We start from the raw sequence: 21,435 nt of genomic DNA, 5'->3' as shown, positions 1-21,435 counted from the left end.
TTCAAGCAGTGTTGCTTTATTTGGCTTATCAGCCTTATCTTTTTGCTAAACTGACTTAATTGGTGCATTTAACTCTATGTTCGCTAGTAGTCCCTCTGGTCTCACTTGTTTACTCAAAAAGCAGCCACAGCCTGAAGTATTACATTCCAAAACAGCATCTACATGGAGGAAGGTCTTGACGGCTGCAGTGTTGGACTGTGTTAGCTTCATCAGCTCACACACACCTCATAAAACACTAGTCGTGACAAGGCGAGCTGGGTTTTACCAGCTGCTAAACTGTCAAAGTCAGCACACAACGCGGGTACTTCCAGCAGTTGGGGACTCCTCTCTCCAGCTTTGCCAACACTCTAGGGGACTGATTGAGAAACCAAAAGTAACTCCGGTTTTTGATAAAGGTCCTTTAAAATAAACGAAGCTGCATTCTCCTACAGTGAGCCGTACTGCTTTTACTGCATTTATGTCCGATCAGAAGGGACCCTCTGCACGCTGCTTAAACTGCGATTAGTTCACCAGGTTAAGCTATACACAAACTAAGTTTGCACACTGAGATCTGCCAGAAAGCTAAAGGAGAAAATCCCAAACAGGAGAGGCACCAGCAAAACCCCTAATGCTGCTACAGCTAGGCCAGGGCAGGGGAAGGGGGGAAAAAAGAAAAAAAGAAAAGAAAAGAAAAAAGGAAAAAAAAAGTCCTTTGGCAACTYGGTTTTATTTGGGGAACTGCCGCAAGCTTTAAACAAACAAACAGAAACGCACAGCCCTCGGGGCAACATAAGCTGCATCCACACTAGGAACTTTGCCAGTATAAATCCCCCTACAAACTTTTGGCAGTGTAGCCAAAGTCTGTCTAGACAAGGCCGAAGGCAGCCCACAGCCTCAGTAAAAAAATAAAATAAGATGTGGGGTTTTCTTGTTTTGGGTGAGTTTTTGGTAGGGTTCTTTGGGGGTGTGTGGGGGGCAGTGTTTTGTTTTGTTTTCCTGCGAGTTTCCCTCCACGAAGATTAACTTACTATTAAAAACATTCTTGACTGTGCGTACAGTACTGCTGGCAAAGCTGAGCCCTGCACTTGTGTTCAGTAGACCAGTAAAAAGCCAAAAAATCCCTATAATGCCATATGCAGCCTAACACRGAACAGTGTTTTTCGGGGACACCATGCTCCTGGGAGCAAAGCACCTGGCAGGGTGTCTCCAGCGAGGCTCCACGGCATTCCCCTTCGGATGGCAGCAAGGCCAGGCTTCCGCCAGAGAAAACAGCCCCTTTCCGACATGGTAACAACATGGGTTAAAATCCTAGCACGAACCAGGCAAATTGTAGTTTTAACATGTTAACACGTTCTACCAGGGGAAAAGCCGAAGTATTTTTAGCATGGATGGAGGGTTTGTCTCTCTGCACTGGTCTGGCCTTTTTTGGAATTTTTAACCGTGGAAGCAAATACAACACCCTTTGCAATAGCGAAACACCACCTCTTTTCTTTTATTGTTTGCCACAACGGAAGACTGCAAGTCACGCTTCTGAAGACGTCAAAGGAGAAACACAGATCAGTCGCTTTGGACACAGCTTTCCCCCTTCGAAACATCAGACAGTCCACTCCCGGTTTCCCTTAATCCTGCGCATACCCCCCCCCCCCAAGCCAGTCCTACTTACAGGTTTAGCTCTGCTCGAATCGCAGTGGAGAAAAATTCTCTTTTCTTTACAACGCTCAAGCCCCAGCTGTTGTCTGAAGGCATTGCCCTCGCTCCCCTGCTTGAAGCAGCTTACCAACCACCTCGAATGCAATTGCCCTTTAGTCCTACCCCTTCTGTAGCCACTCAACGGCTCCCAAGATGTTTCAGAGRGGGAAGCGTCTGACCACAGGACATTTTTCATCATGTTAAAAAGCCACAAGTGCATTATTCCCTCGACCACTTTGCGCTGTGGAGAGAGCCCAACAAGTCAGAGTTGGGTGTAAAGGAGGAGACAGAGCTTAAGCACAAATGTAACAACAAGGACAGACAAAAGGCAAGTCCGAGGGCTGAAAGGGAAATTCCACCGAGCAAAGGAGGGACTCTCCCCCTCTGCATTCRCTACTCCATTTCAAACATCATCCCCTTCCTCCTCCCCTCCGCCTGCCATTAGCTCAAGCATGCAACACGATCATAACGAACGGAGGTCCGGCAGTCCACACTGCACACAGCTGCAATCAGTCCGCCCAGGCATTGGCGTGGTCCAAGCCGCACAGAAGTCACCCGGGAAAACAAGACTCTGGAAGGGATAATGGGGAGCAGGAGAGAAGGCTCCTGTGGCCGCAAGAAGGAGACTGTGGCTGATCGGGTGCTCACAGCTGAAGGGAGAGGAGAACTAGCTTTTTGTGTGTCCCAGTTTTTTTCTTCTCTTCCTCCTCTTCAGAGTTTGCTGTCGCCACTGCTTCTGGAGTGGGGGAGGAGATGGGGTACGGGGCTGCAGCTGGAAGCTCGGATTCATCTCTCGGGCAGAAGGACGAAGAAGATAGCCTTCAGGAAGTGCCCAAAGCTGCAAACGGCAGCCACGAGCCAGTGAGAGCGAAGGCTGGGGTCGGTATTCACAACGCATTTTGTGATGTCTGCCTGAAGGGGAGGAAATGGAGATCATCAGCAATGGATGCCCAGAACAACACTCGCAGAACCCCTGCGGCACTGCTGCAGACCCTCGTGCACCCCACAACCCGCGGTACCACCCCACCGCTTCTGCGGCACCACTTTGCCATCCCACAAACAGCCCCAAACACTTGCTCTGGCCTTGCCATGCACTGTAAGGTATTAAATCATGCTTAGGAGCTCTGCGAAATACACTTTCTTCATTCTTCATCAACAAGGAGAAGCCACACAGGGGAAAAGAAATGCTGCAGAAAGACTGTAAGCATTCAGCATTTTAAACAGCAACATGAAAGAAACTTCTTTTCTCCTCTTTTCAAAAGAGCAAAGCAGCCTTGGCTGTATCAGCATTCTCATTCTTTTCTGTACCGACAAGATGCTTCCCAGAGGTTGTCCTGTTTAATATCAGCTCAAGTTGCTTGCACTTTTTCCTCTTGCCTTAATGTTTTATTTGGAACTCATTCAGGCAAGCCAACCCCAATTTAATTCCAAAGTAATGCAGGCTTTGTTTGTGGAAATGTGTATGCTGGCAGAGATGCCTCCCAGACGCGTGGGTCAGATTTAAAGATCGTTTGGGCAGCTGGTTTCAAGCTGGCCCGCAGTGAATAAAACAAACAACAATCCAGCAAATTCATGAAGACAGAATCTCAACTGGCAATAAGAGGAGAAGGTGGAAAACATCTGGAGGGCTAAAGTGAATAGGACAGAGATGATAGAAAACTGCATCTTTTGGTGGGGGAAACAATTGAAAATTGTCGGAGAAAAATATCTGAGTTTGTGGTTAAACTTCAGCCTAAGACAAGGAGATATGGACTGTAGTTCTGTAACAGAGGGCGTACCAGCAGCAAGTCAACTTGAGATGGTTTTCAGCAATACCACTGGGTGGCCTATGTGAAGGAGAATTTGGTTTCATGTCACAAGCAGGGCAAACATTCATCAGCCCCAAAAGTTTTTTTCTACAAGTTTAGCTCAGCAGCACTCCAAGTTTGCTTTCTGATACGAGTCTTTCAGTGACGAAGCAGAATGAAGTCATACCCTCAACTCTGACAGTAAAATAAGAACTGCTGAATATTCCAATAATCCTTTCCAGTATTTCCGCATATGTTCAGGACATCATTGAGCTGAACCAGACTTACCTGAGTAACAACTGCAAGAAAACAAAAAGGAGGATTGAAAGGACAAATGCAATCCCTAGTGTCTGGTTAGTAAATACAGCAACATGAACCAATTTCACTGTCATCGACAGGTCAAAGGTTGGTTGACAGCAGCCTCAAYCACTTTCCAAGCAGTTCCTCCCTCCCAAAGAAGTCTGAAAGGCCGGCACACCACATCATTCTGCACCGCTGTTCTCCAAGGAGCACCAGGAGACCCTGAACCAATGAAAAACTCACCAGTGGAGACTGCAGGAGGAATGAATACAGGTGCAGAAGGAAGAGGGGGGAATAGGATGACAGGAGGAAGTTGAATCAGCACGTGGGCTGCTCCCACGGTATGGAAAGCACACACAAACCTAGCAGGCGGCCAAGTCAGAACATAGTAGAAGTTGCTGCAAAGTCGTACCAGTGTTATAAGTATTTTGTCTCCACTGTGAGGTAAAACAGGTCTGCCTAAAGACTTTCAGTGATGGCTTGGCAAATCCACCCTACTTTGTACTGAAAAAAAGCCAGAACTGATTCAGCCTGTCCAATTTTAGGTTCCAGCAAGGGTGTCAAATTAAAAATGTAATTGTGTCAAGCTGCCTCTTTAATCAAGAGAGGCTATAATGGACAGGCATCCGTACAGGGATATTCAGATGCTAGGGGAGCTGATCACTCTCCAAGAAACCTAAGATGAACTAGCTCCTAGCTTTAGTGCCTCAYGTGAACGAGTGCCAGTCCCAAATATGCACATGGGGTCGATTACAGCTGCAGAGAGGCAACTTCCAGATGAGAAAGTGTGAAGTCCTTAAAGCTAAGCCCTACCAAAGGCAACCACCTCACTGTGGCACATCAAGAAGAGGTGCCGTCAGAAGCACATATACCACAGCAATCAGTCTGATTAGGTTATCAGTGGCCTGAATGTGTCACCTTCAGTACATATCAGCACAGGGGTCAGTTCTGCCAGGGCTACCCCCGAACAGAGCCACAAACACAGAGCATATCATTTCCCTGCTCAAACCATTAAACAACCAATTGCAAATTTGGATTTGTAGACAGACTTTCCTGTTCAGTTAGAAAGTCCTGCAAATCCACGTTACAAACTCATATGGCACTTGCTTAAATAAATAAAATTGCTCAGCCACTTAGCAATTGCCTTAACTGTTGTTATCCAGATAAAACACACCTGATAAGGCACTGGAATTGAAAATCTCAAAGCTGCTCCATTAAATGCTTCATTAAATAAGTCTTTCAGTCCCGTGAGGCAGTGATAAGCTGTTGCGATGGCAGTTTGATCCTTGTCTGTTAATTATTCATCAAACAAGTTCAAGCTTTGTGCTCTTCTTTGTAGCGAACATATGGCATGGCTGCTAAAAGCCTTTCCATTCTACTATAAAGCCACCACTGAGGCTGCAAACTCTTCCCAGGCACAGATGATACCTCAAAGGGTTAARTATTTCTTGTTTCCCCTAAGAGGTTTGGGGTTTTTTGGGAGGTGGGTTTTCTTGGCGGCGGGGGGGCTTTCTCTGCCATACAAAGGAGGCATATGAGACCCTACTGCTGACTGGAGACTTTCAAATGCCTTTCCGAGACCTCCACCCTGGCCTTCCTGAAACAGCTCAGAGCACGGTGGTTCCTCTTGGCAGTCTCAACCTGCACTGATGTGTAAGAGACTGGGACCACGTGCACTGCAGAAACGTGGGCGCCGTGCCAAGACAAACTAGCAAACGGCTAGGTCAGGCCGTAGATGAAAGGGTCTCCYGTACAAAGCTGTTGCGTTCTGGCTCCCTTGTGAACAAGGCTGGGAAACCTCATGCTGCAGTGCCTAGATCAAGAGTAAGAACTTTCAGGGAAACGTAGGACAAGATGCAAAAGGATTTGCAGCCATCCCCCAGACAGAAGAAACCATGGAGTTTCTAGAGGGAAGGTGTCTCTTTTCTGCAGCCCAAAGTTGCTGGTAAGGATACTCAAAACAGGCTGTGACCACCACAGTCCGGTGGCTATATGCAATAGCCAGCTAAAGAGGAATGAACAGCACATGGAACGAGTAGTGGGGCAGGGTTTTTCTCCTCAGTTCCAAAGAACTGGTTCTGGTCAGAAGGTGGCTTTCATTAAAATGTTGGAAATGTGCTATGCAGCAACCATTCCAAAAAACCATCCATTTGGAACTATCAAAACACTTGTTTTGAAGTCCAAGAAYGTAACACAAAAATCAAAACAAGATGTTAACTTATCAAAGCATGGACATTATCAAAACAAAGAGAAATTTAGTTGGAGACTAGGAGGAGACGCATTCCTATGCAACATTTCAATTTTAATGAATTTTGTTTTTCCCCAAAGGAAAAATTGTTCCAGAGAAAACATTTCAACCAGCTCTACAGTTACCTAGTTCAAAGTCAGCCTCACAATGATACCGAGGCAGGGATTTCACCTCCAGGAGCAGTGCCACTTAATCAGCCCCTTTCACAGGATATCCTCTTCTCTATCTTGGCACAACTGTTTGCACAGCCACAGAATGAATCAGATCAGGATTCAAGTCAAAGGCCTCTTTTCAGCCCRACCAAACCGTTCCGTGACCCAGTTCTCTCAAGGTCACATGAAGTTTTAGAGAGGGCATGGAGTACTTAAGGCAGCAACGACAGGCAGTAAGCACATGGGATGCAAAATCAGAACGTTACTGCTTTCCCAGCTGCTCTCCCTCACACAGGTGATTTCACCCCTGGGGAACTCAGGTCACTAAAACTACTGCAGCCTGGAAAGGCTCAGTGCAGGGGACCAAGACCCACAGAAGCAACCACCCTCTGGGTCTGAAAGAGGAGGCGTGCCTTCCCGTTTCCTTACGGCTCAGGAATAAATACCACTTCTTGGGAAGGAGGAACTTTGCCGCTGTAGCTCAGTTTGGAAAAGGAACAAGATGTCCCAAGAGCTCTGTGGTGTCACATGGGAACATTTAACTCCAGGCAGCATCTGCCAGGCAGTATTTCCTCTAAAGTGCTTCAGGCTMTACCTCTCCAAGGAGTGTCTCTATTCCTGCCAGACAGGCCCAGAGACCAAGAGACATACGAATACCACCCAGCTTCTGACACCTAACACAGCTAACCAGCCATCTCGGGCTTCTRGGGAGGTCACTAGAAAGGTGTCTGGCTGTTCCCTAGCACCTAAATAAAGCTCTTACTCTGACCTGTCCTCCACAGGACCACTGCATTTCCCATGGGCTGCAGAGAGAACCTAAAAAGTCTGATGCTTAAAGCCAGCTAGTGCTTATACCACGCTCCAGTCTGCAGCAGTACGGTGCCTTACACACAGTTTCAGCACAGACCAGTGACAGAGCCAAGAGCCCTTATACGGCCAGACCCCACTGATGGGTGCTGTTAGTGCCCTTCAAAGTGCAAGCATGCTACGACTTGAGCTACAGTTGAGCTACATCAGAAGAAGTTACTCACAGAGCATCRCCAAGGCCAGGTCAGGCATGGCACGAGCTACCAGGTTTTAATAACCCCGTGACATTCCCTCTGGTGGAAGTTACATTAATATGCTAACCCTTGACTTAGGGAGCTGTGGGGCAGGTGAAAGGTGAAATAAGTTGGCAGGCTTCATTTCTCCAGTTTCTAGAAAACAGCCACCACGCTGAATGACTCCTGTTTGCAGCCTCCTGCTATGCCTGGCTAGCAGCTCCAGAGAAGTTAAGGACAGGAATAGAAGAGGCACCAGCAGGTCAGGATTGAATTAGCCTGGCACAGCTGTGCAGGAAGCTGAGGACTATAATAACTGATGTTGTCACAGGCAGAACCATGAAGCAGTAACAGAGCTACATGGAGGCTAATAGAAGTAGGAGGGTGGTGGCCACAGGACTGAATGAGAACCTCACTCAGTGTTTTTCTGCATAAAGCCTGTCTCCAAGCTGCAGCGTAGGCACTCTCACTTTCACTAACCCGGATACTTCCCCATGTCCATGCGTGGATAGAAGCAAGCTTGATCAGACAGTATCTCTTACCCAGCCTCCTCTCCTTTTCAGCCACGTCACCAAGGTCTTGCGGACAAACTCTCCCAGGCAGTCCACAATGGTGTGAACCATAGCTGGCTGTGCATGTCGCACGCAGTCCACGGCCAGCCCAGCTGCCACAGCATAGAGGGACACCACCTTGCCCCACGTTATGCCTGTAAGAAGAACAGAGGACATTCAGATTCAAACACGCACGCRTGGCTCAGCCTCAGACAGTCAAAGAGCACAATACCAAACAGCTCTCCCTCATTAAAGGCGCCTGCTCTGCGTGCCTGCAGCTCAGAGTTCAGGTGCACCCACAGTCCTGCATGCTTTCCTGTGGAAGACCAGAAATACCTGGCAAGCTGGATCAGGGAGAACTCTCCACCTGGAGAAGCAGAAAGTAGTAATCTGATCTGGACATGCTTTGATSCCCCCTCAGTCCCGGGTGCCCAGCTTTGCTGAAAGCACCCAAAGGGATCACTAAAGCAGGGAAGACGCGCACGCTGTTGTTTATATTGCTGTTAACTCTCAGCCATGCACATGTTTCCTGGGAAGAGATAGGATTCAAAGCTACAGTACCAAGAGGGTTGGGGGCCTCCTTGACTTAAGAAGTATGCCTCAGTCTCCTGCGGAAAGGCAGGCACCTTCAAGAGTTTGGTGACTCTGCCTGCAATATTTAACATGGCATATCCCACTGAGGGCAGTGCAGGGAAGGGAATGTCAGTCAGTTATCTAATCTCCTATAAAGCAGAACTTCCTGCAAGGCAGACTTGCCAGAAGCGAATGCTCCATGAAAGTTGTCCCAGCAGCAGTCATCTTCCTGTTAGCACTAGTGATAAGTGCCCCACAGTCATGAGCTCAGCTCTGGGTACCAGCCAACCTCCCTGGGTCTCCCCCGCACTTTGCCAGTGCCACTGGGCATAAGTCTTCCATGCTGAAACATTGCAGCTAGCAGTCCCTCATCAGGCTTTTATCAGGACCAGCGACCTGGAAACGCAACCCTTCTGCTCCCATGCAGAAGCACTACCGCAGCAACGGCACGCGGATTTCCTTTGATTCTGCTAGGAAGTTTAATTGCTCCCTTACTTTATTATCTGGAATAGTAATATTTAACAAGCATGCTGTGAAGTATTTTGCAGTGTCAAATTTCTATGGAATCTGTCCAAGGTCTATCCCAGACACAGGCAGAAGCCAGGTGAACTTTTAGAAGTTTAAAAGCATGCAAAACTGCTCTCCCTGGGTTGCAACGAGAAAGAAAACAGGTGAGAGGAAGAAAATCAATTATTTCAGTCAGTATATCTAAGGAGTAGAAGGGGTTAAAAACATGAGCAAGAAACTGGATATGCTCAGCAATCTATCAGCCAGGAAAGCAAATCTTTAAATACAAGCTGAATGAAGCAAAGTCTCTGCCTCTTTCCTTCGTATCATTCCCAAATCCCCAGGCACCCAGAACCTCTCTCCACAGAGCAGGGCTTGAAAGTCCTCACGCTTGTTCACACTGCAGCAGTTCCCCCTGTGCCTTTACAATATGTACAAGTTTCAACAGAATGATCGTTCCACATGATGCCTCAAAAGTGATGCTCACACTAACGCTTCTAGGAATTTTTTTAAATGCAAAACTTAAAAAAAAAAAAAAAAAAAATTAAATGCCAGCCACACAAGTGGCATTTGTTAGACTGAAGATTATTCACTCACTGTTCCAAAGCCATTTGTCCCCTGATGACTGATATGAGATCCAAATCTACAGAAGATACTCTGGCAAGGCACTGTAACAACAATAACCCTGCAGCAGTTCAGAGTCCTCTGTGACCCTCTGTCCTTCACCAGCTCACTATCTCCAAGACCAGAAGGAAATTATTAATATAGCTAAATTGGTTGGTTTTTTTTATTCTGGTTTTATTTTCTGCGTAGGCCCTGTGGGTCCTTTCCCCATAGCTGTCACTCAGGAATTTCACTGCCYGTGTGGTATTCGCACTATTTATCTATCTTTCTCACACTGTGTGTCACCATGGCAGCCAGCAAAACATGCCAGGAAGAGGCTACAAAACTCGCATCAGAAAACCCTAGACAGAGGGCTTCTCCTGGTAAATTATACCAGCAGAAAGAGGCTATCCTCTCTCAGGTCAATACCTCTCCACCTAATGAGAGAGGCTTGGAAAGGTTACCTCTCGCTGGCCACGTTCTTCTGCACCAGAGCCTCAGCTGGYTGATGCCCAGCCTTAGTGTAAATCAATTATTTCCATTCTCCCTCCCCACTGAAATTTGTCTCCTTGCATTTTGTTTCTTTTGAGTTGCATACATGGCCCAAAGTYGCCCAAAATTTCAGGGAAGAATTCATCAGCCTATTCCCAAGCTTTTACTGACACTGCTCTTACTTACATATCTCAAGCAAGTCCACTAGCTTTGAAATATTTACATGGCAGTGGCAAAGGCTAGAGCTGAGGCCATCCTGGCAGGGAAAGATGACTGCTGTCTTGATTAACTTTGTTTTAAATCCAAGTTTGTCTTTCCAAGGGAAGAAAAGTCTATTCAAAACCTATGAAAGGTAAAGGCTCAAATAGGTCCGTGACTTCCTGCTTGAGCAGAGGGGCTGGACTAGGTGATTTCCAGAAATACTTTCTAACCTCAACCGTTCTGTGATTTCCTTAATACAGAACAAAGTGGTTTGCTCTACAAACACATCAGCCTAAATACAGCCTCCCTTGGGAAATGGGGAAAAAGCTCCCCGAGTTCCTGGCTTCTCCGCCAAGGTTGCTACTTGGCGGTGCTTGCTGCAGGGCCTGCATGAGGTGAACACTTCCCCAGCACACACAGCCCCTCTCCATTTCAYGCAGACCACGGTGAGAGCCCAAGTTGTTGGCAATGGACGTGGGRCTCAGCAGTCACTTCCCATTTTCCTCCTCGTTGCAGAGTGTGCTGATGCAGGTCAAACCAATCTTTAAGTCTGCTTTTGCTGTTATTGGAAAAGCTGAGCCATTCGGGTGGGAGGAAAGGAAAACCTCCCCCTTGTATTATTTCTTTACATGGAACCTCCTATTGCCACTACTAGAGACAGAAGATAGAGCAATCTGGTTTGAACCACTGGGCTCCTGATCTGACCCGGTAGGACATATCTTATGCTCTTTTTCAGTCAAGATGTTGTAGGAGAACCCTCAAGCAAGGGAAAAGCAGATATCTCCAATAGCTGCTCTAGACCAAGCACTGGGCCACGCCTGTGGCCTGTCTGTCTGTCCCAGGAGGGCTCCAGCAGCCCCCTCAGCCCCAAGTAGGCATAGCGTCGGAGAACAGACCACAGYAGCACCTAATCTGCCCTTTTCCAGAACACGTGCCATATATTTTTCTCTCTTCATGGGACCCCTTGGTAGGGGTAGAGGCACACAATCTACTGTCAAAGCAACATCTGCCTCTGCTCCTCTGTAATATCTAGGCCAGGGTCAGGGTAACACTGGCTTGATGCATCCCTCAGCATGAGATGGAATTGCTTCTGGCCACTACAGACAAGCAAAGAAAACTCCTTGCCTCGCTCCAAACTCCTCAAAACGTCTGGCTGCCATCCAYGCTGGGTGAAACAAGGGCACTCATCACTAAGTGCAGTGGAGAGAGACAATCTATCCACAGACTCCCACTGYGCAACCAGCAGGCACGGGAGCTAAAGACAGAAGGGAACACAAAACCAGTCCAGGAAGAAGCGATTAAAACAGAGAAAGTCCTAAAAACTTCTGCCCACAGACATGGAACAAAAGCATCAACTCAAAAGGATGCAGAARATGTGAAAAGCTGCTTGGAAGGAGTTTTAGAAAATAAGAAATAAAAGTTGCAGACTCAAGGCCAGCCGTGGAGCTTGAGGTATGTAAACACTGGCGAGCCCAGGGGAAAATGAATTAACAAGAAAGGACTGCTCTTGAAAGTGTTCCCACTGCATATCGGCTTGCCTGCCCCAGTGGAGAAGTTGGGAAGCCGTGTAACACGAATGTGCGGGGTCTCCGAACATACACACTGCACACGCTCTCCAAGGTTATTCAGATAAACTTCCCTCTGCCCCACTCAACAGCAACGTATAACTTGCAAATCAGACCTAAGAGAAACATGATCAAGTGCCACATTTCAACGGYTGGGAGAAGGCAGCCAGACACAATATACTTCCCTCTGGCGTAGAGAAAGAGGCCAAGAGGGATGCGCACAAGGCAGCAAGCTCATCTCATAAGGCCAAAATGATGAGGCAGCAGTGAGATGCGTTTCTAACAGCATTTGCTGCTGCAGAGGAAAGTGTTTGCTCCTGACAACCCATTAACCACGTATCCCTGTCCCTTGTTGCACAGGGTTTACTGCAGCCCAAGCATTCTTGATTAAAAACCTACTAGCACCCATGACAGTATAAAAAGGACGAAATCCCTTTTGGAGAAAAAATGGGCCTGCCTTTTCCTCTTTTGTTCTTCCACCAAGTGACCCCTTCCCTCCGGAGTTTATTTAAACAGCTAAGGTAAATGCCAGCTCAGCCAGGCCCCAATCCAAAGCTTGTTAAAGTCAGTGGAAAGTCTTCTGCCGGCTCCAGAACAGCTTTGGATCAGATGCCAAGGCACAGAACTGGTGGTGGTATTGTCACAGAGCAGGAGCGAGGCACTGAGCGTGTGCTCAGAGAGAGAAGGCTTAACCCCCGAGCTGACGGTGCTGCAATCCTTGATCATCCAGCCCAGCTCAGGGCCCTGTGGTGCCAGGCTCTGCACGGACACTGTCCTCGCCCTGTCCAACTAGCAGGTTGTGCTGAGACGGGGACATGAAATACAGCTTTAGCCCTACCATGTCCTGTGACCCGCTCACTTTTTGCCTGCGTTCTCAGCTGTGAATTGCTGTAATCTGGATTCGAGCTGCCCATGCTACACCAGGGAAAAGCCAAAACTTGAGATAACTAGGGACTGACGGTGCTGTAAACACAGCTATGATCCCGTTCATCCACACAGTGGGCCCTGACCAAGGTGTCAAACATCCTCAGACTTGCCCTCTTGAGAAGACCACCCAGAGCTTGTGCTTAGTCCAGACTTACAGACAACATGGATAACAAGTGAGCTCAGCCAGAGCTACAGTATGATGACTCAAAACCAGACCAGAGCATGGAGGGAGGCCACATGCAGCGTGAGTGCAAGCTCATAGCCAGCTAGCGCCACAGTACTTATTGACCTCCGCTGGATATAATGCAGCCTTTTTCCCTTGTGGCAAATTGGGGAACAAGAAGAGGACTCTTAGAAGAAGGGAGGAGAAAAGGTTAAAGATAAAAATTCTCCAGCAAGATAACATCAAAACATCCCACTCCCTTGATGGATAGGCCTTGTGAGTGACTAAAGGGGGCTCCCCAGGCTGTCTAGGAGCTAGAATGTCAAACTGCAGTTGTTTTCTTACTAAACTGGGCTGTTAAAAACAGGCTCAACCGCTTGAGCTGTCAGTAACTGGCTTGAAAACTCAGACTACATTTGAGCTCTCTGGTTCCCTTGCTGAATAAGAGCCTCCTTCCTCTGTACTAGGAAAAAAAATAAGGAATGAATGTCTGGCTGCCACAGCCAGCTCTTGATTTGCTGGATTTAGCATTAAATGCTGAGTCTCAAGACTGCAATTGGGATCCTGGAATGATAAAATCAGCAAACTTTTCCCCCTCTGCTGCTCAGCGGTCTTCTAGCAAGAGAAATCAGGGGAATGAACTGATACAAGCAAGTGATTGGATTCACAACCGCAGCTTCGCGCTCACACAGGCTGTCCTGTTCATTGCTCTCAAGGCAGACATGGGAAAGAGGAGAAAATGGAGCTTACAGAGCACAAGGAAGGTTTGGAATCCATCCCCTGTGCTGCCAGCAATTTATGTAGCACAGTGTCCACAAAAGAGAGGTAGCACTGGCAACAGAGCCAGAGTCTGGGCTTCAACACTGTTCCTAAGGGCTGAAGCATTGCCAGTCTCAAAAGTCTGAGACTCGGGCTCCCATTCTTACAAGACCCCCTGAAAACCCTCTGTTTAGAGCCCAGAGTTACAATTTCTAGCTTTACATCCAACAAAAACATTTTCAGACAACTTCCCTCTTAACTCCAGAGCTGGGAACTTGAAGAACACCAAAAAAATGCAACTCTTGCAATGACCCAGTCAATACACATTGGCAAGAGCAGGACTCCCAAAAGCCAGCAGGGCATTCTCTCCAGTGCCAGGTTTATACTGTGCAGCAGCACGCACACAGTCTGCTTCACCTGTAGCCAGCCTCCTTTCTGGCTTAAGTCCCTGTGTCACTTTGGCACTGCAAGTAGGTTGGGTCTGATGTAGTCAGCTATGCTCATCTAAGAACAAAACCTACTCACTTGTACCGCAAATACCTGAGCCTGCAAACTTGACCTTTGCTTTCTGTAAGCCTTGGAGCAAGCAAAGCTCGTCACCGAAGTGACAAGACAGGGCACCTGTGGCTGAATACTGCCACGCTGAGACATTCTTGTCATATTTGTCCAGCTTTTGCTTTCTGAGCCCATACTGCTTTGCAAGCCAGCCCAGGGCACAGGCAATCTCCGCATTCCAGACATACCTTGAAAGGACGCTGAGGGCTGCAGTACTGGCGATGGAGTCCAATTCCACCCTTTTTTACGACAGAGCTTTGATTTTCCTGATCCAAGGGATAAATCCGCCTTGCTAGACCTTCCTGGGAGCCCTCCTTTATTCGTGATACAACCCCTAGCAGTCCCTCTCAGGGAGATCTCTTTTGTCATCTATTGATATTCTGGAGAGGATCTGTGCTCTGTATCACAGCATACTTCGGATCCTAAGTCCAAGATCTCAGCATAGGATTTCCCCAGCGGTCCCCACAGAGTTTTTACCCCTAAGGATGTGTAGCTGAGTGTAAGATAAAGAGTTTTTGAATGAGGAAGCCTATTCAAAAGTACATGAGAAACTTGGATTTCTATCCTGTCCCAACTACCTCCAGAGTAACAAAGACCACTGCTTCCTGCGACACTTCCCATGTCAGTGCCACTGGTTCCAGTGTTTTCACACTACTCTGATGCTAGCAAGCAGGTGTTTTAGGTCCTTTGCTTTCAAACCACACCAATGTTTCCACTCTCTAACATCTATTGTCCTTTACACAGACAACACAAGACATAGTAGAAAACCCATAGTTATGTCAGGGCTTGCCTTACACAAACACATGAGTCACCTCAAAATGAAATCTCCTTTCTCCTCCCTTGATTCCCCCAGACTGCATTCCCAATCACGGGCAGAGGGGCTGAAGCACAGGCAGAGACTGTTTTCAAGGGAGGCCAAGGCTCCCCTGCAGGAACATAGCACAGAGGTGTCTTTGCTTTTGTCAATCAACACTGGGACCAGCCAAATAGCAGCAGCAGAATGTTCAGGTCTAAGCTGTGAGAAAGTTCAAAGCACCTGCTTGTTTGGGAACAACTAGCCTGGAAGGCCAAGGCTCCTGCCTTTCTGCTTGTGAGAAAGGAAGAGAACAGCTGCAAGAAGCAGGCTCCACTGCAGTTCTGGCTGTTGCTGGGGGAAAGGAAGCCAGAAGAGGGGAACTCCCTTGTGATGAGTTAGTTCTGGCTCCTAGCACTAGCAACGTAAGCTGGAATAAGGGAGACTCCCATGTAATGAATCTCCTCCAGTTGCCAATGGTGAGCAAAGGAGCTTGGAATGAGTGACCTCCCTGTGTAATGGGGTAACACCACCTCCTAATGAGGAAGGGCAGGAGATGCCTTCTAGAAYGAGCGAGAACCTGCCAGGAGGATGTATAAAATAGGGCATTTCCCTGCCAGAACAACAAAGCATACAGGAGCTCTCATTAAATCATTAAAGCAGGGCACGCTGCCAAACTGCCCAGAGCTCTTTCAGAAATCAGGCCCCACCTTGCAGGCGATCCCAGAAACATGCCGTTTCTGAGAGAGTCAGCCCCATCTTGTTCTTTTCCTCCCAGCCCTGTCTGTGTATCCGTCTGGGCACAGTACCTGCAGTGAAAATCTGTGCAGCTACTGCCAGAAAGGCGTCCGTCACCACCGTCTCCGAGTGCAGCGAGATGTTCAGCTGGCGGGCAATATTCCGGTAGACATTGGGGCGGATGTACTCCAGCTCATCCCCTAGAAACAAACAGTCAGGAGTCAACACAGAGAACATCAGGCCCTGCTCTAACCATGCAGGAATTGCAGCTGGGGCCACCCCACGTGCCCCTCCAGCCACAGAGACTTATTCCCACCTCTGCTTTAGTTTTAAAAGGCAACAGAGTGCATACGGTCATCTGCTCTCTTGCTTCCTAATAGCCCTTGTGCCCAGGACTTCTGAAGTGTGGGGGGGACAGACAGGGGACCTGCACCAGTGGCATGGCTGCAGCAACCCCTCATACAGATCACGTTCCCAGGCCAGTTGCAGAAGTCAGAGTCCAGCCAGTGCCTGCCTTTCCTCCACCACAAGAGACTGGCCTGCGATAAGGAAAGCCACCTCAATTTTTATCAGAAATAAAAAGCAGACATGTGCATCTATGCATGCTTTTGAGACATTCAGCTGTTTTCAGCAACAAGATTTCTACAAAAAAAGCCCTAAGATGTGAGACTCAAGCATCCTGCAGCCTGATGAAAGCCAAGAATCCACCCAGAGCTGCACAATATTGATGGAACAAAGCCTATCAGTTCAGCTACTTTACGCTAAAACAGGCACAGAGTGAAGACCAGGAGTTCTTTCTCTCCTCCAAATGGTTAAATGCATGTTCATTTGCCTGGCTGACTCCTCAGCAATAAGGTTCCTGACGCACACCGACATGTGCTTTCACCTCCGGGTTGTTTTCTCCCCAGCTGAGAAACAGCTGGAGGTGTTAGGTTAGCTTGAAGACCAAGATGGAAATACCAAGCACAAGCAGAGAATACCCTCCCTCTCCAGGTTTGTGCTCTGGAGCTTGGGCAGCAGCAGCAAAGCTTTCCTGTCGTAGCAAAACAAACCATTTCTGAGCAATAAAATTATTAAAGTCTGCTTTCCAGTGGATTTGTTTCTCTAGTGCAACTTCTTACAAGGGTTCACAGATATTTCTTGAGGGCTGCACACAGGCAGGAGATTTTCCTCTGCTGGGAACATGAATCCTTTCTCCTTTATCAAATATTTATTTTCAGTGGAGAATCTTCACTTCTGTCAGTTTGACTAAAATAGATTCAAAGTTACCATGCAGACAACACACCTGCACATACATATTCCATATACTTAAAACACAGGCCTAAAATATCAGCGATCAGTGCTGTAGGAGCATTGCACAATTCCCACCACATGGGAATGGCCCTTTGTGCATGGGGGTCCCCATTTGGTCATTTAGATGGGAGCTCCTTGTCCTTCTACTGCACACGAGTGCTCTGGGGTACCCAGGGGAAGAGGAGAGCTGTCAAAACATCTTTAGATCCCACTGCAAGACTCAGATGACTTGCCCTCGTCAGAGAGCAAGAGATCCTCCTGAAAATGTCATGTTATCATTTAGATGGGAACCAAAAAGGAAGATGCCATCCAAATCAGGAGTTTGTTACAGAGTCACTAGCTACTGAACCTTAAGTCATTAAACTGGTCACTGGCACTCAGCGAGAAAATGGGCAAACCTCAATTTTACAGAATTCCACAAATAAAGAGTTCTGGCCATTTGTACATGCAGGCTTGTTCCACACAGTCTGATCGCCAGAGGAAACCCTGCAGATGCATGGGCTGCCCTGATAAGAGGGAGCATTACTTACACTCCTCAACAGCTCTTCTCACCCCACAGGAAACACACAGGCTTGCCCACAAAAAAGGCGATAGCCTTGCCCTTGGTTAGCCGAGAAGGATGTACAGGAAGCAGGAGGGCGCTGCGATCAACACCTGGTAGTCTGCCACTGTTGCAGCTTGTAACAAGCAGGGCCTGAAGGCCTCAGATGAGATCAGGGCCCAGTTCTGGTTGGAGGCACACATGCCAGCAAAGCAGGCCCTGCCCTGCAGCAATAAACGCAGAGAAGAATAGAGGGGAAAACAAAAAACACGGCAAAGCAGCTCCAGGATTACTCAGATTCCCTACCACGGAGGCCACAAGACCTCTCCAGCAGCACATGATACTGGTGGTATCCCTCCTGTCTCCGTGTTCAGGTGTCTCATTGCAGACTTTGCAACATTTAGAGCAATTTGCATGCTTCTCCTCCTTCTTTCACCATTACTCACAGAAAAACAAATAGGGCAGCACTGACAGTTTCCATATGCAGGAGTTCAGTTCAGGGGTGAAAGGGCACTTGTCCAGGCCTTGGCCATAGGAGAGACAAGTTCAGATAAAATAGACCTCTGACATACATGACAGGCTGGTCTGAGGTCTACCTAACTCCACTAATTAGTGCCGAGCATCACTGGGCTGGAAGGCTCTCACTCCCTCAGATCTCACAATTGCATTTCCTGAACCCAGCACCCCTTTAAGCCCACCAGACAGTTCACCGCTACCTTGGCACACACAAGAGGACTCGGAAATACCCCCAGCTTCTCATCTCCACAGGGTTCTCAGAAGAACCATCATGGGCCAAGAACGGGTTTGGCTTGTTGCACTACTTCATAAAGAGCTAAAGACTACAGTTCCTGGCATGTGGCCTGATACCACATTGCCTTGTATTGGTTATGGCCACAAGGGGGAAAAGAAAGGGACAAGCCATGTGGCAGCGGGTGGTTATGAACAAATGGGGCGGAAATAACTCTTTGTTCTCCTAGGAAGGACTGTTCCCCCTTCTTGTTGCATGGGTACCGTGGTTGTCTCCAAACAGATTTGCTCAGAGCAGGAGCCAAGTGACTAGGACTATCAGCCAAATATTTCCATCTGGACGGGAATAAGTAACAGGAGAGTCATCCAGAAGACGCCTTCAGATCCAGGCTGCCACCTGCTTGCCCTTTAACATGCTCCTGGCCACCCACAGAAGATCTGGTTGAAAGCAACCAAATCTCAGACCCCAAGTCAGGTAGAAAAGAAAGGGAGGGCCAAAGAGACAGTGTGAATGGCAATGAGATTGACAGAAGAACAAAAAACAAAGACCAAAAAAACCACAGGAAAAACCAAAAAAAAAAAAAAAAGTCAGCATATGGGAGAAAAAGGGAAAAGAATGAGAAGTCAGTCAAAAGAAAAAAGGCTATGCCTTAAAAAAAGAAACTTGAGGCAACATCACACAGAGGTAGAAAGAAAGGGAAGAAAGTGGGAAGATCAGCCTGGACCTGAGCTGGTTAGGCCCARCTGAACATTGCTTCACCAGACTTATTTGAACTTTGGTGTAATTAAACCACATGCAAATGTTAATTGTAGTTTCCAAGCCAGACATGAACAAATATTCCAGCCTGCAGGCAAGGAGGGATGTTGGAAGCAACCTCCAAGAGTGAGGGTGCTGGGATTCCAAAAGACAAAATGGGGCTTGACTTAAGTACAGGGGAGACTAAGACCTAAAAAAAAACAAAACAAAACAAAAAAAAACACACAAGCAAAAATCCAGGCAACTGTCAGCACCTAGAGGGTGCTCAGGGTACAAGCACGACTCCAGGCAATGTCGTCATGCACCAGCTGTGCCCAGCACACCCTGCAGGACTCCTCAAACTGCTCTCTCTGCAGCAGCATCTTGGCAACGAGAGGGGCTAGCTAGTCTGGGCACTGAATGGCAGCACGGGACAGCCAATACCAGCCAGCTCCTTCGTGCTTCAACACCCAAAGYATGCCAATTGCACAAACCCACCGGGTCCTGCCAAGGCAGACTTCCAGGCATTTGTTAGGCATCGTGGCTGAACAAGTCACTGCCAGGCCTTTTCTGCTTGTGCCTAGATGGGCATCCTTTTCTTCCTGCGCAGAAATGCCTAGGTGATGTTAGTTTTATGCAAAGGTCCCTGTACTAAAGATTTGCCACATTTGTACAGCTACCTCAAGCACGGAAGATTTAACAGTTGCTCCAGTGACAAAAAGCAAAACTCATCTCTCACTGAATGACTCAGGCAGGCAAAGACAGATTAAATGCAACACRCTTATTGAAAAGCAGCTTTTACAAAATCTCTGGTACACATGGTCTAAGCAGCTACCTCCAAATTAAACATCCCTGCAGTCAGGCAAGCAACTAACTATGTGAGCAGCTGATGAAGCCCAAATCTAGAGCTAGGAGTACTCTACTAAACACCAGGTTGGGTTGTGTCACAGCAGCCGAGTGACCTGTGTCTGGAAAAAACACAGCAAGATCCATTAAAATGCCCAGCTGAGAAAAACTACTGAATGAACTAAAAAACTCTTACATAGCTGGAGTCTTATGCAACTCCAAAAAAAAAAAAAAAACCAACAAAAACAAACAAACAAAAAAACCTTAGTTTGCTGTTGGTATTTATTGGGCGGTATCATGCCTTTACGTTGTTGCAAGTCCGTGGAGAAAGCAGCTCTGCAGAATCACTGGGCTGAGCAATGCTCCAAGGGCCTAAGGAGACACAGGTAAAGGAGTTGTTCAGGGAAGATTGCCAAGAACAAATTCAAATGCGTACAGCAGCAAGCAAAAGTCTTGACCTCATCACATGAAAAACCTCTTGGCACCCAACACTTGCAGAGATAGTGGGCCCTTTCCTAGTCTGGTCTGAATTGCTCCAGATCAGACTCTTAGTTCCTGTTCATACCCACAGGGACTTACCTAGTCGCAGCAGAATGGTGGACACCTCAGCCAGCTTACCACCAGGCACTGGTGTGTTGTACTCAGGTTTGCTCCAGCTGACACCCGCTCGAATCAGCCTGGAATTTATGTAGTCCCTGCAGAGAGCCTTGGCCTGGGACACAAGCTCCTTATCAGTGGGAGACCGGTCAAAAACCTCCATCACCTCCGCAGCAAAGACTGAGGAACGGCGTAGCACTTCCATCCTTGGCTGCCGAGCACCTCAGCATGCGCTTGCCAGAAGACTGCCCCAGTGCCGTAGATGAGACTCTGCAGGTGCTGTTTAGTAATCCACTGGTCTCTTGATCTGTCACGGCTTCCCGCARCTATTCTCAAAAGGCCAGTCTTTCATTTTACCTGGTGAATAACAGCATCTGTAAGTCCACTGGGGTTACAAAGACATAGCCCAGAAGCCAGGTATTACACCTTACAGTGACACTAAAATCAACGGTATCATATTTGCTAAACATCTGTCTCAGGGCACCTTACAGACAAGGGGCCAAATCTTCCTGTCTTTCAGCTCCTTGCACTTTCACTGGCAGCTTGGCCCACAGAAGAGCTGCAGTTTTGAACTAGCAAGGTGTTTTCTCTTTTCTACTTCAGGCATGAGTCCTGGAATTASACTTCCGAGAGACTAGAGGGTTAGAAGGTGGAAACAATTCATAGAATGTGTAGACAACCTCAGCTTGTTTCAATTAAACTAGGAAAAAAAACTGAATCCCAAATTCCAGCTACAATAACCCCAACCAGATGTAGACAGACATTCCAGCTCAGTAGGTCATGGATCCTTCTGAAGAAACGGCACCGAAATACTGCAAGAACAGGAATACAGGAGCATTTTAAATGCCTCACTAGTATTTAGCTTCAGACAGAAAGACTGCTCTTTATTACAATCTCAGTTTAGGTTTTGGTTCTGCAGCTTGGTTTTTTTCTTCTTTATTTAAAAAAACCCAAAAACATGTACATACTACTTCTCCAAATCCTCTAGCAACAGCAGAGAAAAACAGAAAAGCAGGTTCTAAAGAAGTTTTCAGGTGTGAATGCCTGAAGTGA

General features: G+C 47.5%; 1 protein-coding gene across 3 annotated transcripts in view; it reads right to left on the bottom strand.

Annotated features, from left to right (window-relative positions):
* Positions 1-687: 687 nt before the first annotated feature.
* Positions 688-21,435, bottom strand: part of BOK (BOK, BCL2 family apoptosis regulator) — a 36,823-nt gene continuing 16,075 nt past the window's right edge. For 2 of the 3 annotated variants that reach the window (XM_026077373.1, XM_026077374.1), the window contains exons 4-7: positions 20,365-20,739; positions 15,694-15,822; positions 7,738-7,901; positions 688-2,580 (exon numbers count right to left, since the gene is read on the bottom strand). In XM_026077373.1, coding sequence (XP_025933158.1) covers positions 2,455-2,580; positions 7,738-7,901; positions 15,694-15,822; positions 20,365-20,587 — 642 coding nt within the window. In that variant the 5' untranslated portion in view covers positions 20,588-20,739 and the 3' untranslated portion in view covers positions 688-2,454. The remainder of the gene's footprint in view (positions 2,581-7,737; positions 7,902-15,693; positions 15,823-20,364; positions 20,740-21,435) is intronic. The other variant, XM_026077375.1, reaches the window with a different exon arrangement.

Source organism: Apteryx rowi, unplaced genomic scaffold (assembly GCF_003343035.1).
Source record: "Apteryx rowi isolate R43461 unplaced genomic scaffold, aptRow1 scaffold_450, whole genome shotgun sequence".
Classification (NCBI taxonomy): Eukaryota; Metazoa; Chordata; class Aves; order Apterygiformes; family Apterygidae; genus Apteryx; species Apteryx rowi.
This window is presented reverse-complemented; position numbering and strand designations above follow the sequence as displayed.